This window comes from Rhyacophila brunnea, unplaced genomic scaffold, assembly GCF_057557595.1.
Source record: "Rhyacophila brunnea isolate RB1 unplaced genomic scaffold, BYU_Rbru_1.0 scaffold_10, whole genome shotgun sequence".
Classification (NCBI taxonomy): domain Eukaryota; kingdom Metazoa; phylum Arthropoda; class Insecta; order Trichoptera; family Rhyacophilidae; genus Rhyacophila; species Rhyacophila brunnea.
In genome coordinates, this window is record NW_028232752.1 from 11,078,428 (window position 1) to 11,097,443 (window position 19,016).

The window sequence follows — 19,016 nt, forward strand, 5'->3', positions numbered from 1 at the left end:
AACCCTGCCATTGAATGTATTTCTTGTGATAAATATCATTTCACAATACTATTTATTACTGCATGTCATTTAGAACCCCGTATGTTAAATTGCATTTATATCCATCGACTATTAATACAAAATATACTTATTGTTGACACAAATGTTCCATAATTGTTTTTCAACTGTTGCAAAAAGAAGTAGGTGTGGGCGAATGTCCTTCAAAATTTGTCTTATATAAAACTATAATCTGTTGTTTAGCTATAATACCTAATATTAATGTTAAACTTTTTCAGAGGAAATGTCATAAATCAAACTCCTTAGTGCTCAGCCGTAGTGGTTTGGCGGGTGCGGCGCGGCGGCGCGGCGGCGTCTTGCGAAACTCAAACGTATAACCGTGTGTATTATGCCTGAAAAAAGACACTGTCTACGAACATTTTACACACGGTTATACGTTTGAGTTCCGCAAGACGCCGCCGCGCCGCGCCCGCCAATCCACTACGGCTAAGCACTTGCGAAAAAGAAGCGGGACTTACGAGTATAGTATGGCCCACTATGTCCAATGTAATTACATGTTCTATTGGAAAGGATAGAAGATGGATGAAACCTTCAAATATTCATTAAATATATTACAGGACCTATTATGGCAATTAATAGTGTTACCTAATGACTTTGCATTTTCCATTGTATCTAGTTTCTACATTCAAGTACTAGCACTATTATGTTTTAATATTATTTGTGATTTTATTAAACCACTATAGCGTCTGTACACGTGCATGGATTTACTGGTAGCAATAGTAGATAATATCGACCCTTAATCGGCAGAACAACGTAAGCGACACTTTTTGGTAAATTGCGTTTTAAATGGAGAACTGTTCAATATCACCTAGCGCATAAGTGACAAAAATATTAGAGCCCGATCTCAATCGCGTGACATTTTTTTAGGGTCTGTGCCTTTTAGCGTTTTAACTTGTATCGCATTATAAAGTAGAGCAAAACAACGTAACCGACGTTATTTGATAGTGTAAGCTACGGTACGGTTTATTCGGTGGTCCGTCTGGTAGTGAGTTGTGCGAAAACCGATTTGGGAGCAAAGCTCGCGCCGTCCAGTAAAACTGGCTGAGATAAAATAAACCTGGTAATAGAGTTTATTAAACAATAATTACCCGCCGTTACATCTCACTACTGTCGGAATAATCTACGAAGAATAGTATATTCCTATAGATTTTTGAAATGTTAAAAATGTATAAGTATAAAATTTATACTGAAAATTTGGATTCTTTGAATGAATCCACTAATGTCGTGATTCGGAATGTTTTCAGAAACGTATTTAATAGACAGTAAGTTCAACTTGGGTTTTCATCTACCAAAAAAGATAATAGTGTTCTTTTTGCGAGAAAGTAACAAATATGTCTGGTGACGAGAGACTTCGGCTAATTGAAACGGATACTTACAAATGTCCCCTTACCGTAAAGGATAAATGCAAGGAGATGTTCTTTAATGATCTAAAAGTAAAAATCACAATGACATTTTGTGCGCAAGTTTTGACCTCGAGAAGGTGCTAAACACTCCCTAGTCGAAATACGCATACTATAATGAAAGTATCTACGAAAGTGGAACAAATAATGGATACTGCTTTTTATGGGGTAAAACTGATGGTAAACGTGGCAGTAATGAGATCTCAGCAATCATGCACAAATCTTTGGACAGGACTGACAAAGCGGGAAAAAATCAAGGAATTATTATACTGTGATTGGTCAGAATAAGAACCGGGCAACACTGGGTATGCTATCTTATTTTATGAAAAATTCAACTTTCATTGAATTGATAGAAATACATTTTCTATTACCAGTGGGTCTATTCTGTATTTATCGACCGCTAAAGTGATAAAGTGATAAATATTATCAAACTTAGGGTAGGTTTGTATTATAGAATTATCACTTATTGTAACAATTACAATACGTTGATTATAATTGTTGCAATAAGTACTAACACTTTTATATAAACCTACCCTAAGTTTGATAATATCTATCACTTTAGCGGTCGATAAGTATAGAATAGACCCACTGGTCGTACTACGATGCCGGTCGATTCCATTCATGCGACAATTGAGTCATTTATATAGTAGTTTGTGCACTATCAAAATGACCCACCATCATTTCCAACGCTAGGTCATCATGTCATATGCAGAATTCCGTGACTGGAAATCTTTCGCTGCTACTTGCATTCCTTCAAAGTTCAAAATTAAATTTGGTGAATTATGAAAGGCATAATTTAAAAAACTTACCAAATATTGTACCTACTCTAGTAGGACTAAACTGTTAGACCTAGAAAATGTCATCAGATCCCGATCAAGTGCTGTGATGCTTTAAGCGCAGCCACCCTTGCTGTATAGTGCTAAATCACCAATATCGGAAATCCAGTATAACGAGTAACAGTATAAAAGTCTCTGTGTTAAATGTAATATCCCTCAGAGATGACGGATGAGTTTATGAAACTGCCACATGGATTATCAGTGGAAGATACTTTACCGGAATCCGATCAGGAAGATGTGAATGAGGATAATACAGCGATTACTGCTTAAAAAATGTGGGACAATATTTTTTTTGTAAAACTGAATAGTTGATTACAATTTTATTTTATCATAATTAGTAGGTCCCCATATAATTATGTACGAGTAGATACGTACCTATTTCATTTTGAAAAATAACAATACCTGATAATATTAATAATATAAGCGAAACCTTAAAAATACCAATCATTTATTTTTATTTTACCTATATGTGATTAAGTATCTACAAGCAAAAATATTAATTTAAAAAGTCAAAGTATTTTTAATTTATTTAACAACGTCCCCTTTCGTAAAATAAATGGGTACTTATGTTATTTATTTTAATACTTAATTAGTAATGCCCTGTGATGATAATTAGCATGAAATTTATAAATAAAAACGACTACGCCAAATAGCGTAAGCGACATGCCTGGACAAAAATATCGTGTCATAGACATAAGCAAAACAGCGTTACCGCCACTATCTCGAAAACTAAAAGCACTAATGCAATTGTTTTATAATTTCCGTATAGGCAGTAACCAATTATTATTAACCACATTAACGGAATTCATTTTTGGAACTAATTACGGAAATAATTTAAAAAAAACCTTCTCCTGTAAAATTTATGAATTGTCGCTTACGTTGTTCTGCCGATTAAGGGTCGATATGTATTTTAAACTATCGTGACAATAAACTGCTTACACGTAAAAGTGCTCACTGTCTCTTTAATCTCATTCTTCAAGAGTAAGGGAAACGCGATGTTGTCATTTTATGGTACTATTTGACAGGTCGTAAAAATCGGTTAACCTCAAAATGAGTCTCTTCGTGGTCTAGTTCGTTTTTTTTTGCCACCAGGTTCGCCACCATCGTTCTACTGCGCAGACGCAGATCGAAAAAATTCCCAACTGTCGCATGAAAATTCAGAAGCTTCCGAACTTTTTTGATTTATGCATGCAATCTTGCAACTACGGGATAATACATGTTTACAAGAGTACATTTTTTTGTTATGGCCGCGATAATACATACTGTTAGCAGTAAATCCATGCTCGTACAAACGGGGTATTAGTTTCAGTTGCGCATATTTAAAATAAATTAATTATATTTATTTCTATAAAAATAAATAATTATTCACAATAAAAAAATATGTATTTAAATACTTATAGATGTGCATAATTAAGTAGTAGATTATATTCATCATCATCATCGCCCGGGTCGATCTACTGCTGGATGAAGGCCTCCTCCAGCTCCCTCCACTCTTCTCAATCCCTAGTTTTTCGCTGCCACGTATATCCACTGAACGTTATGAGTTTGTCTTTCTAGCAGGTTTTACTGCGTCACTGTGGTCGTTTAGTGCTCCTTGACTACCACTATATGACGGCATTTGTTCAGCGGTTGTCTACGCGCTGTGCGGACGGGTCTAGGACGATTTGGCATCGCGAACTGGCCGCGGGGGATTGGCAACCGCTAAAATTGGCCGCCGGTACAATCGGTCGCCGGCCCAATTGGCCGCCGGGAGGATTGGACGCCGCACGGTTGCGCAAAATGCGCAAAGGAATAGACATACGTAACGATTTGTTGGAGTAAGTAAGCAAGTCAGTTTAATATGTTTCTATCTTCTCAGTAGTTGTACTTTATACATTTAGCACTTGACACATTTTTAATACGGATTGAGAATAATTATTATGCCTTATGATTCTTATAAAAAGAAAATAATTCTTCCCTCGTTAGAACTTAAAGATGTGCATAAATAATTAATTTATTGTGTATACATGGGTACTTATTTATATTTTTCAACAAATATTAAAAATAATGTTAGATGTTAGAATGAAAATAACATTATATTTCAGCGTTTTCTCGACTTAATAATTATTATAATAATGCTTTAACGTGTATATTATTATGCATAAATATGTATTTTAAGATATTATGAAATTACAAACAAAATATTAAGTAAGTTAAGTAAGGTATAAAAGTATCTTTAATATAATATTTATTTATTTAAGAAAATAGAACATTGTGGACATAAAAAATCTAATTTCAAGACGTTCACATGATGAGATTTACATTATAACAAATAATATTACCCTCACAAGAGAGAAGAAGAGAATATAATATAATATAAATCGTCTCTGTTCTGGTAGAACACACTAACTGGAGAATACTAGTTTTGAGTAATTTGACTTTGAAGTTGTTAAAATGTTTGAAACGGTCTATCGTGTGAGTTTATTAAATAATCGTAAAAAGGATGACTTTAAAATAAAGACTGTTTATTTATTAAGAAGATTTCCAGACGGTTTTAAATAAGGAACATTTTGGTATAACTAACTCAATATGTCATTTTTTCGAATTAGTGTCTTCTGCCAGAACAGTGACGATATTATAATAATAATAAACATAAGTAGAGTTCTATACAGAAAAATAAAACTAAATATTATTAAATTACGAATAGTAAGTATATTGTACATACTTTTAATGCATCAGTGGCTTGATTAATTATCAACATGTAAATATAATTCATTTAATATGTAAAGTAGGTATCTAGGTATAATTTTATAATAATATCGGCATATTAATTTTTTTATTGGTGATAAAAATGTTAAATATCAATTTATGGTGGAAAGACATTGTTTTAAATTCAATAAAACTCAATAGGTATGTAGTATTTACGTCAAAATATTGAATAATTTTTGTCAGAATATTTTGTCAGATTTTTATGTTTTCCGCTGAAGTGAAGACAATATTCTGTTTCTTCGTTAGGACTTCATGACTGAGGATCGTGACCCAAACGATTTAACCGTTGGTTGTACCTATACTTATTAAAGAAGAGATGATATTTTGTATACTTAATATTATTTTATACAGGTGAATAGGTACTTTGAAGTTCGTTTCATATTTTTATTCTAATGGGTATGTATTCATGAGCCCTCGTATGATACAATTTCGTTCAACAATTAGACAAGAAAATTTAATAAGTTACTTAGTAATTGTAATACACTCTGTGCTTCTGGCTGAGCGGATAACGCGTCGGTTTAAGATGTCGTGGATCCCGGGTTCTAATCCTGGGTCCGGTAAATACACAAGTTATTACACAATGTGTGTTTAGAGTATAGTTCTAATATGATGAGCAATTCTTCTTTCTTCTTTTGCCATATCCGCCCCTTAACTGGAGCATATGGACACCACGCTGCGCCTCCAAGAATCCCTGTCGCTCGCCAGTCTTCTTGCTTCGTTCCAGGTCAAACCAGCATCCCGTAGCTCCGCCGTATACACTCTGTAGATTGTATTTAGCGGCCTTCCAGGACGCCGGAATCCGGTCGGCTTGAAGAACAGGCAAGCCAGGTTGAAGTTCTCTTCTGGCATCCGCAGCATGTGGCCGAGCCAGGTCCAACGTCGCATCTTCACTTTCAGCGTGATGAGAGGGTGCTTGGTGCGTTCTCTTATCTCCTCGTTGCTCCTAAAGTCATACCACCGCACACCCAGTATTCGTCGCAAACATCTGTTTTCGAAGCTTAGTATACGGTTGCTCTGAGCCTTTGTAAGGTGCCATGATTCGCTACCGTAAAGCAGCACCGTCAGAATGCAAGCGTCGAATAGGCGGCATTTGGTTTTGACAGAGTACAATCGTGAGTCCCAGACATTCCGCATCGAGTTGAATGTTGCTCCAGCCATTCCCATTCGGATAGCGAGCTCTTTCTGTAAAATGCCATCTCCCGTGATGAGCAATACTTGAACTGAACTATGACTAGTTATTAGGCCTGACACTGTTTATAGAAATAAAAGTACTCTTTTTTAATATAATTATGATATTATAAGTATATTAGGTATATAATTTTAATTTTCCGAGATGAAATACACACGGGTCTTCTGAGCAGTTCCTTTTAAAAAATATATATTTTGAAGTAAAATTATGACAAATAAAACAAATGAAAATAGCGTTGCTATCATTCCGCACTGAAATATAGTTATTAAATAAATTATAATATATGTGAATATTTACTATATTTTGCATTGGTTCTTTACAATAGGGAATATTTTGTAAAGCACAAGAAGATAATAATATTAGAAACTCTTAAAAGACATCCTGACCATTTGGATGATTTATTTAATTATTAATTGTGGAAATAATATTGGTAGAGTAATAAAACAGAAGTAGGTATCTAGTTACCAATAAATATTATTTAAATGTAAAAATATCTTTAAAATATTAATATTTTATAGCATGTGTCATTGCATTTGTATAGAATGAAAAAGGGCTCCGGAAGTAAGCCAGACATCGCGTAACCCGGTAAAAAAATACAGTCATGTTAAGGGGCGACATGCTCAGCGAACGTCAAAATGGAGCTTTTATGCTATTTTCAAAGCATGATCCTGGACATTCGTTAAACGTTGTAGATAATCTATTTACATAATTAAACAAAATTACATAAAAAGTTTAAGCACGCGCGTTAACATGATCTTACTCCCTACTTCATTTATCGTTTGTCAATTTATGACTACGGCCGTATGTTGTAGCTTAGCCACTGGGAAATGCCAATAGAAATGGCGTATTTCAAAAAAATACTACCTTATTCTTAGGTCAATAATTATTATAAAGCAAACATTTTTCAACAAGTCAAAGACATAGCTTATAATCAGTATCTTTAAAATTATCTTTAAATGTGTAAATCTTGCACATTTTTTGAATAATAAAATGCCTAATTCTTGTCAAATTTGGGATCACAGAGATTATCAATATAATATTTTATTGTAAATATTTCACTATAATAATCTCAACATAAATTTTACTAATGGATTTATAAATGCTTATAAAAATTAATAAATATAAAAAATCTTAACACCACTTCACATGGACGTACAGAAATATGACTACATTCTAAAACATTAGAGCGAGAGGTTTAAAAGAATACTATTTTATGTAATAAAAATACTTCATGCTGTCATCAAATGTTTAAAATAAATATAAAGGATAATATGGCTTCAAAATTATATAAATAGATTATCTACAACGTTTAAGGAATGTCCAGGATCGTGCTTTGAAAATAGCATAAAAGCTCCATTTTGACGTACGCTTAGCATGTGGGCCTTTAAACATTTTACGTTAATTAATACATTTTATTTCCACTGTCATACCGAATATATCGGTATTGTCTGATTTTTAAAACCGGTATTTCGGTATCGAAAAATACTGGGATACCGGTTTTGAAATACCGGTATTGCAATCCCTAATGCCAAATAATACAAAAGCATGTTCTCCGTCATAATTCATAATAATTATTACGAAAAAGGTCACATCCTTGAGATTAGCGTACATTATACGTATGGTCGAAGTGTAATGATATTATTAACTGCATGTATATTGAAAAAAAAATGCAAATTATTGTAAAAAAAACACCTGCAGAATGAACCTCTGACTAATATTTAATTACTAGGAATGTTTTTTTTTATTTGATACAATTTTATTATAATGCTAATTCTAGAGAAAACACTGTGTACAAATTCATTGCTAACTTCCTGTGCATACGTAACGTGTTATCACCGTGAAATTGTTTAAAAACACGTCCTTTGTAAAAATATTTACCTGCATTAGCATTTTATTTTGCCTACAAAAATGCAGTAGTATTAGTTACAGCGTAATTAATTATGAAGTATCTATCATAACACTGTGCGTTAATTTCAGTACCCATTTGCCAATATATAAATCGTTGGTTTTTTTCAATTTCATTTCAAATGATAACTAAAAGTCGGCCCAACTCACTGCATTTTTGTTATCAATAAGAATTAATTACCTATCTTAAAATGAATCGCGGAATATTTTCATTTATTATTATTGTATGTGCTAGTTTGATTGAAGTGTCAAAATCGCAGATTATTGGTGAGTAAAATAAAATTAATATTCAACTTAGAAGTATAATAATTATTTGAGTCGCCTACAGTCATAACTCACATTTTGCATTTTTTTTAGTTAAATACCTATAACAAGTGATTCAAAAGGCATTAATCTATATAAAGAAAAATAGTTCGGTGTCAAAAGTCACTTTAAACTTCAACCATGTGAAAATCATTGACAAACTTGACTGTTGGTGTCATAACTTACATTTTTCAATGAATAATACCTAACCTAACCTAACCAAACAGAGAGCTCTATTTTCTCATAGTGTGCTAAATCAGGTAGATGCATTTGTATTTTTAATGGCATCCCCGAGCATTTCATTAAAAGTGAAGTCAACTCGGGCCTTTATTTAAATTTGCTCTATCACCTCTGTGGACGTTGAGAGATCATTTTCCGCATATAAACAAAATACTGACAGATATGCGGAAAATTTAGTGCCAGATAATATTGAAAAAATATTGTAACTTATTTTTTCGGACAAAAAAACAGCAAATAGTATTTAGGAATAGTTAAGTGTGTCGTTTTTGTTTTTTTAAGTTGTGTTTAGTTTCCATAGTTTACATTTACAGTTTGCATTTATTGTTCAATTATTTGTACCTACTTGTAAACAAACTATTTTGAAAATAGTAATTGATATTAATTTGTTATTCAATTTTTATCGGTAATATTGGGTGAAGTTGGTATTTACAATATTTTTCCATAAAAATGTCGATTTTTAACTGCATATTTCTTTGGTTTTAATGCATATTTCAATGATTTTAAGTGCACATGTGCATGCATATAATCATGTTTTTTGTTGCATATAAATCCGCTCCCTAGTTATGACTCTAGGTAACTCAATTACTATGCACTTCAGTAATACAATACAACTTAATACAAGTTGCTCCAAAATCAACGACTAATAATAATTGTATCTGGACGACTGCTTGTTTTTATTGTATTTTTTAAAAAATGTATTTTTTTTCTTATTATTCCTGTCTTATCTATACATTATTATATAAGTATAGATCGCACAACCAGAGTTGAGGCGGCCGAATACTCACACAGACGCATTAAAAAAAGGAACAGACTGTAAAAGAATAGATACCGTATTCTTCGGAAATTCACCAATACACACAATCTTTCGTATCTGTGTCGCACCAACTCTGGCTGAGAGATCTATACATAGACTATAGATACATCGATCTATACTTTTTTTCTGTTTTTTCTCTATTTTACAACATTTTTATTAGGTCGTATTTGTCCGGTACAAATCTTGCAATCGATTTTTAACTAACTTCCCGACTAGCTAGACATTTGAAACTTTTAGAATATATCAGAACACGATGCCAATGCATTTTTTTAATACTTTTAGCCATTTTTAGGTAGAATTAAATTCATTTTCAGTTAATTCTGTTTTGTATGAAAAGTTATTTCGGAAGAAATCCGCAATCCAATCCACTATTATTGGTTGCTATGGTCCTAACAACTAAATTATTAATATATACTTCAGCGCTCGAAATGGAATATTTTACGAAACGAAGCGCTCGATAATTTTATGAAAATATTAACGTTGTTATATAATTGTATATGTATTTTATATGAATAAGTCTGTTTTTTTTTATATGACATATCTAGCTCAGGCGGTCAAATTAATATTTCTACGAGACTGAGCGATAATGTTGGAGATTTTATGAACCGGAACGTCGCTCCGGTGCGTTCCGGTCCATTCCGAGCCCTGATATACTTACGCGCGTTACTTTGGAAATCAATGAGTGTCAAAATGACATTTCAGTATTATTTATATCAAATACATTTTTTATCGTTTAAGCTAGTCAAGTCAAGTCAAGTTTATATGATTTAACAGAAAATTTAAAAACTTTGTATATAAAAAGTTCTTTTTATCTTGTAATTATTTCTTATGATTTAATGTGTTTTATTTTTTAACAATTTTCAATAACTCTCAAATTATATTCATTGCAGCTGTACCTAACATTTGATTTATTATGCTTTTTGTGTCCGCCTGTTATTGGGACCGTCACATATAATTTTTCTCTATATTATAAATATACTTATCTTCTGTGATTGATTCTAGTAGTTTACCTATATAAAAAATAATTAAAAATTAACACTATTTTTGAAACACTGTGTACCTAGTAGGTACCTTCTAAATAAAACAGTGCCGCGGTGTCACTGGGTAATAAAAATCCTAATTACCGAAGTCCAAAATCACATTTCAATATTTCAATGTTATTAAGACACCTACCGAAAATCAATATAAAGGGCAAAACCTTTTCATTGCTTCGGAATTGGACTGAATAACCTCTTCTCTCACTCTTTTACTTAGTTTACCGGTTATATTGTCAAGTTTAAAATATCGACATAATTCTCTATATTCCAGAAATATTCACGAAATAGAAAGTTTATCCAACCGGACCGCTCGATAATTTTCTGAAAACAATAATATCCCTGTTATTATTGTGTACACCATAATTATATATTAAAATCAATATTGATCATAAATGGATAATAATTATCTATTACCTATAACATTGTCAGAACTAGGGATTCCAATCCCGGGATCCCGAGCTATTTTCGATACCTATGAATCCCGGGATTGACAGGGCTCGAAATAGACCGGAGCGCATCAGAGCGCCGTTCCGATTCGTGAAAACGTTAAAATTATCGCTCCGTCTCGTGGAAATAATAATTTGACCGTCTGAGATAGATGGGCCATATTATAACAAAACATCTAATACACTTATTTTTATAAAATAGGTTCGCAAATAGGTAGCGCTCCGGTTCGTAAACTTTTCCATTTCGAGCGCTGGGGATTGATGTCAATTTTTATGGAAAATAAAATAAAAACGAAAATATAACAGAAAAAAAAAACTTTTAATAACATAGAACTAAACTGAGTTTGAATGAAGTTTGATTTATACCCATGTGTGAGTTGCCGATTCATTTTATTGTTTCACATAAATTGATAAAAATGAGAAAGATTGGAAAAAAACAATGCTTCGCACTATTAACAAAGTAATTCCACCATGATCTGATACGTTTTACGGCAGTTTCATATTTGGCTGACTAATTAGATTTATGAAGCGGAAAGGCCATAAGTACACCATGATTTGCTTTACTGTTTTAAATCTCGCTAACCCATTCGTTAAGTCTTTACTATCAGAAACAGCAATCTCATATTAAATTCACATTATTATTTATATTACAATATTATTTACTCCATTAAACTTATGTATTTCCAAGATTGAACGTATACAATATTAACAATAAATGTCTTAAATAGTATAAATTATACTAGATTTATTTTTGACCGATTTTATCAATGTTATTTTTAAATATGAAAATTTTATATTAACAATGGAAAAAAATGCCAATCCCGGGACCAGTCCCGGGATCCCGGGATTGTCAAATTGTAATCCCGGATTCAGAATTTTGGCTCGGGATTGAATTCCCTAGTCAGAACTAGTGCAGTGCTAAATAAAAATTATCGTTTCAGGTCGCTGGGTATTTAAAATTGTTAAACACCAACCCCTCCCCCGCCCTTCCAATCCAAACAACACACATTTTCAATATGTCAATGTTATTAAGGTACCTATCTACCGTTGAATTTCACAGCTCCCAGTAAAAAGGGCAACACATTTTCAACAAGTCATTTCGGAATTGGACTGACTAATCACTTCTCTCACTTGCCAAATTAATAATATTGGTAGATAATAAATTATTTGGAACAATAATTTTTGTAAATCGAACAGACAAACTTTGTATAGGTATGTGTAGATGTCAGTTGGGGCTAAGTAGGAAAACTACATCAAAAAAGATAAATATTTATAGATAATGCCTATATAGCATACAAGCAATGATATTCCATTTTTAAAACAGCTTTTCTATGATAAGTCGCCAATATAATATTTTGGTCATATTATTGTAAAATGTTTACTCCTTTCGACCATGTCCGATTCTAATGGGATCATATGGGCCCCCACAGAGTGGAGGTTTGTATTAACAGATTTTATTTTTACGAGAAATGGATGTCAGCCACTTGCTCAACCTATTAGGTCCATACTCTGACACATACACAAATCGAAAAACAATATGTCGTGTACTTGCCAGACCCAGGATTCGAACCTGGGACCCTCGACACTATATACCGGCATTTAAGCCACGCGGCTATCGTGGGTGTGTGGCTCAGTGGCTTAAAAACTTTCCAAGGAAAATTGGAAACATCAGCTCATGGTTAGTAAAAATGATATTCCTTATTCTTATTATAATATTATATTATATTGATTATTTTTTTAGCTAGTGGAGTATCATGTGCAGACAAAAAAACAATAGTAGATTATCACAATGAACTTAGAAAGAAACTTTCTAACGGCGCAGTAAGCCGCCAACCCAAAGCATCCAATATGCAAAAAATTGTAAGTGTTTTTTCATTATTTTCTAAATCAATAAACAAATCTATCATATTCAAAATCATTTCAATATAACTATTGCTATATTATGTTTAAAAGCCAATGACGGTTAATCAAATAGGTAATATTTTTCCTAGGGGGGCTCCAAAGCTGTCAGAGCCTCGGACCTCTATATAATATCTAAAACCGCCACCAGTCTCTACAACACTATCGATATTCTTGCATCTTTAGTTTGGACGGCCTAATAAGCCTATAATTCGCAAATCTTCAAGTGTCACCAAGGACATCGAAGGCCAACGGAAGTAAACTAGACATCGCGAATCAGAAAAAAAATTACAGTCCTGTTTAAACTTTTATGTACCTACTTAATACATTTTGTTTAATATCAGTGGGCTGATTTTTTTAATTGAAAGATATTTTCGTTGTTACTAAGTTTAGGTAGCTGTATCGATATATATACCAAATGATTCTCCTCGATTTGCCGCCTTTCGAGTAACTGCCGCCCCCAACCGACGCTCAATATGCCTACCCCCACGGGACGTCACTGTACAGTTTGCATATTGACTGTTATATTTTCATTTCGATATTGATGACTTATGTAAAATATATTTACAATAATAATAGTTACCTACTTGCAAAATACTATTACAATCTCCTCTGAAATATTTAATAGGTCAGTGTTTGCTTTTTGCTAAGTCGATGTGTCATTATTTTCAGGTATGGGATGACACATTGGAACAAGTAGCTCAGAGTTGGGCAAACAAAATGGTCTTCCAACATAATACTAAAGTTAAAGATTGTAAGTTAAAAGTTTATTTTTCTTAATGAAGAGTGATCAAATCAAAAGTTGCAATTTCATAGTGACATATTTATATTTTATTGGATTATAAACATATACCTCTTATCATGAATTATCTTCAAAGCATCGTAACTAGATGTCACTATACGTAATTTATTATAATAATAATTATATAAAGGTAATCCTAAAACAACCTTATTTCACAAGACTACAAAAAGAGGTAAAATACTGCAGATAGTAGTTATTTGATAAATTTCCAATATTTAAAAGGATTTAATATTATAGGTAGGTACCTACACATTATTATTTTTTATTATAACCAATGTTTTTTTTAAATAAATTTAAAAAAAAAACCTTAAAACTATGAATGTATCATAAATATTTTCTGTAGATTAGAGAAAACTTAAGAAACAAAATTTTAATAATAAACATCATAGGGTCCTTAAACGAATTCATTTTGTTTCAATGTTTTTAGATAAATTTATTTAATAATTAAAATTAAAACACTGTGGTTTGGATAACAAACACATATTCATACTCGCAGTCCAAAGTCTGACTGAATTTTAAATGCTTGACATCCATTACGCCATTACCATTTCTTGACGTGGAATTTATCAAAAAATTGGATGGTTCTCTAGGACACAGAGTCTACCAAAAACCAACCCATACCAATCGTTATTTACATGCTTCATTTCATCATCACCCTGCTCAAAAAATGGGTTTGATTTCGATATTGATGACAAGAGCTCGGCGAATCTGCGAATCATCGTATTTAAAATCCGAGACATCTCAAGTAACAAAGGCTTTTCAAGCAAACGGATACTCCAACAAGATGATCCACAAAGCCACCAAAAGCAAAATCAACCTTAACCCGGTTAGTCAGGAGGAAGAGATACAGTTCAAAGGCCGGCAGTTATATCAAAAACACCACCGATACTATTTCCAGGATACTTCGGAAACATGAAATCGAAACAATATTCTCAACATCGGCAAAGGTCCAAAATATGTTAAGACCAGTAAAAGACTCGCAACCTTTGGACTCGGCAGGTGTATACCAGTTAAGCTGTCGCGGATGCCCAAGAAAGTATACAGGCCAAACTTCCAGAACAGTAAAGAAGCATGTGAGTGAACATGAGAGGGCATACCGACTTAAACATTACACGATGTCGGCAATTGCCGAGCACTCGATGGATACAGGACACAAATTTTACTTTGAAACCTAGATATTGGGTCGGAAAAAAGGATTTTTCGCACGATTGGTAAAGGAGGCCATTGAAATCCATAGAAACCCTGAAAATATTAATAGGGATGATGGATTACGGTTAAAAACGTCATGGCTTCCGGCACTATCAGCAAAATCCAATATTCGAGCCGGTATCCCTGGTCGTAACGATTGACAGATTACTCAGAGCAACGTTTGCTCTTAGCTAATCGGATTCCGTTTGACATTCTTAGAGCAACGTTTACATTCACATACCTACACTACATTTTCATCATAAAACTTATCAACATATCATCTCTTGATAATGGCCTCTGCAACGAGCCCAAAACGTCGAGTAAAGAAGGAAGAAGTACACACGGTGGAAACCCAAAAATCTACTACGATAAAAAACAACCGTGAAAGCCTCAAACATTATATCCATTATGCCGTCTCATGGTTATGTTTTTATGTATTTATGCACCTTCTATTCCCTGCGTGTGCATACTGTGCCAACTGGCATGTAAATTTCCTACGACATAAGGGTCTACAGGCGAGAGAGGGGTCGAACTCTGCGTTTGATAGTTTATGTTCGCTGACAGCATAAGTGTCAATTCTTTTAAAAACGTATTCTCCTTAATTAGAAAATCTAAGCAAAATTATCAGGGAACAGACAAATTTCGCGTTCACAATTGAATTGTGTTTGTAGAGTTTTTCTGACCAATTCAATAAATTTGTAATATTTTCTTCATTTCCCATAGCACGTTTCTCTGTCGGTGAAAATCTATTCATTTCATACAGCACAAGTAACGACAAAGACTTTGACTGGAAACAAGCAATAAACGCATGGTTTGATGAATACAAACTATACACCTTCAAACCAACAGAAATGGACCCAGCTACAGGACATTATACGCAGGTTAAAAGTTTATTTATTTTGATCATTATTTTGTTGTTCGTTGATGTTATTCATCGATTCACTGCAGAGCATTTAATTCATGCTAATTATATCTAATGGCCCCCTAATCAGGACACAACAGCTGTGGCGTTCGCGCTGTAAAGATTAATTTATATAAATACATTACATGTTGTGCACAAAATAATGGCTTCAAGACACAGAACAGATAATAAATAGAATTCCGATAGGCTATAAATAATATACCAACACAGCAAATTTTGACGCAGGGTTTTGAATGTTTGAGTGTCCTACGAAAATGAACCACGCATTATAGACGTGCAATAGTGTGTGTAATAAACCAATATTAAATGAGCATCAATGCATAAGCCGAGAGCAGTTGTCAGTATTCAACGTACAATGTATTCTTGACACGTGTTTAAATTTATCCCATATTCTTCTTTACTCAAAATCGGTTGCCTGCTTCTCCTTACCCGTTAGGTATTTCAGTTCCCATTATTTCTGAGTTCCCTGCTTCAAGGCCTCAAATATCAGCTAGCTACTAATATTGTATCAACAAGATGGTAACATAAAGTTGCCTAATAATACTTATAGCAGTGGCTTGTGGAGGTACCTTCCTATGTAATAATATTACGTACCTATAGTAAATTTTAATTAACTTTATTTCTTCTAAAGGTTATATTATACAGTTACATAATATATTAAGTAAATGGACTCTTAAAGTAAGAAAAATCAAAAAATTACGAGTAGCGTAACGTGGGATGGAAAAATGCATGTTGGGCATAATGCTTAAAGATTACAAAAGAAATCAATGAATAAGGAACCCGACAAGATTATGTGATGTGATAGCGGTCGCTAAGTAGATGAAATGGCAATGACATGTTGTTAGGCGAATGACAACCGCTGGGAAAATGCCATCATATAGTTGTACCCAAAGGGCACTAAACACTCACAGGAACGCCCTAAACCCTGCTGGATAGATTAACTCATAAAGTTCGGTGGATGTACGTGGCAGCAAAAAACTAGGGACCGAGAGTGGAGAGATCTAGGGGAGCCTTCATCTAGCAGTGGATCGACCCCAGCTGATGACGATGATGATATTAAGTAAATATTATTTTTAGAAGATTGCAAGCTACCACTCTCAAGGCATATCGGTATAGTAAAGAGTGCAAAAAAGTGCAAAGTTATAAAACGTACATTCTACTTTCAGAAGAAATCTTAGACTATAGATACATCTAGATGCTACCCATTGCATTGCTAAATAAAGCTGCATTCCGTGCCTTTGGTTTGTGGGCGAGCGAACGCATTCGTACACAAATGTTTGAGACCATAGACCATTTTGCTAGTGCTCGCCCAAAGTGCTCTACTAGACGCTCAGAATTAAAATATAATCTATTTTTTTACGTCATATAGTATTTTTAAGCGGTCAAAATGCAACCATTAGGTAAAGATATCCATAATTTAAATAATTTAAAGAAACACTAGGTCACTGATATTAAAATATATAATAATATACAAATAAATTATCACGAACATGTATCAACTTACCTATGAAACGTAATACCATCTTCTTGCTTATCAGTACGGTTACCACATTTTAATACAACACACAGAACCATTGTTTCTACGTAATTAACTAAAAATATTTACCACTGACTTTATATGTTTAACACAAAAAATATCAATTTTAGCAACACGCGCTCGCAGGTTATCGACGCTTAGCTATGCAACAAACTAAGATTTGGCGGCGACACCACACCAAAACATCTCACACATCTGTAAACCTTTTATCTTACTCTAGTGCGTGTCGCAGAGATTATAATGGTGCTGAATACTTTCTCACTCGCACTTATGCATCGTTTTTGTTCAGGCCTTGGAAGAAATCCTATTATTACAAACTCTTTCATATTTTTCTACAGATTGCTTGGGCTGAAACGTTATATGTTGGCTGCGGAGCTGCTCATTATAATGGAAACAATGGATTGAAAAATAAATTATATGTTTGTAACTATGGACCAGCGTAAGTATAAACTAATATTCTACACTAATTATTTACTATCCTTCATATTCTTATTGCAGATACATAGGATTAATTACTCTATTCTAAGGATATATCGGTCATATCGTAATGCTTTCCTTATATTTCTGTATGATATTTGTATGTTGATAACTCAAAAATGTTTTTTTTAAAGGCAGCCTAGGTATGTCACATACTGAAATAAATAATTGGAAATTGCGATTTGTAAAACCCTGTAAATTTACAATAATTTTATCCTAAAATATGATAAATTAAAAATACTATGATAGATGTACATCATGACCACAAAACTGTTTTTGAAATGACACTCTTACAGATTATGGAACCATTAGTACAGTTATAAATTAATAGCAGGTTTGGAAATAAAATAAATTGATATATTGATTCTTTTGACCCTAAATATTCTAGTGTATAAAATTTTTAATTAAAAAAAATAGATTTTTTAACTGCAGGCATATGTAATAATATTCATTGTTTGAATTCTCAATTTATACTTGTGCATAGGTACCTACCATAAATAGGTATTTCTTGTATTTTTTGAATTGTTTTTATTATCCAGTTCTATGCCTTGAGCAAGTTTTCTTGCTCTATGAGGCCGTCATCGACAGGCCGCACATACAAATATCGCGAGTTATCTCGTCCTACTTTAAACTCAAATTACTAGCCACTATCGATTAATTTGCATATTCTAAAAATTAAACACATAGCGACATCTGTTTGAATAATTATGAAATACTAAGCGAAAAATTATCTGTATTACAGCAATTATTGTAGTTAGAGCTTCGCTCTCTATTCAAAGTGTGTCGTTAAAAATCTATGTCCTGTCAGATACTGCCATAGTAATATCGTGAGGCATAGAAAAGGTTAATTCATTTTGAAAATAACTACCTACCTATTACAGTGTAAGTCTTCATTTGGTTGACTCATTTTTCATTATTTTTCTTTCAACAGGGGAAATTACCTTGGACAATTTCCTTACACCACTGGAAATGGGTGTGAAAATCTATGCTGCAAAACCCAATGTAAAAAACTTTATGGAAACAAGTGTTAATAGTATTTTTAATTATTGTATAAATTGTATTAGAATACTCCTGACATGTATAATAAAAACACTTATATTATCTTATATTAAACTGATATTATTATGTATAATAAAAAAAATTAATCCCATGGCGCCTTATTTATTTGTAACAGTACCTAAATACCCTAAATATGCACATTCGAGAATAGCAAACT

At 33.0% G+C, this 19,016-nt stretch overlaps 1 protein-coding gene across 1 annotated transcript; it reads left to right on the plus strand.

The window, feature by feature from the left end:
• The first annotated feature begins 8,160 nt into the window (after positions 1-8,160).
• On the plus strand, positions 8,161-18,949 carry LOC147078882 (CRISP/Allergen/PR-1-like). Its single transcript, XM_085948537.1, has 6 exons — positions 8,161-8,402; positions 12,717-12,835; positions 13,547-13,628; positions 15,588-15,745; positions 17,662-17,762; positions 18,732-18,949. Exons 1-6 carry the CDS (start codon positions 8,327-8,329, stop codon positions 18,829-18,831), a joined length of 636 nt encoding a protein of 211 aa, XP_085804663.1. The 5' UTR covers positions 8,161-8,326; the 3' UTR covers positions 18,832-18,949.
• The last annotated feature ends 67 nt before the right edge of the window (positions 18,950-19,016 follow it).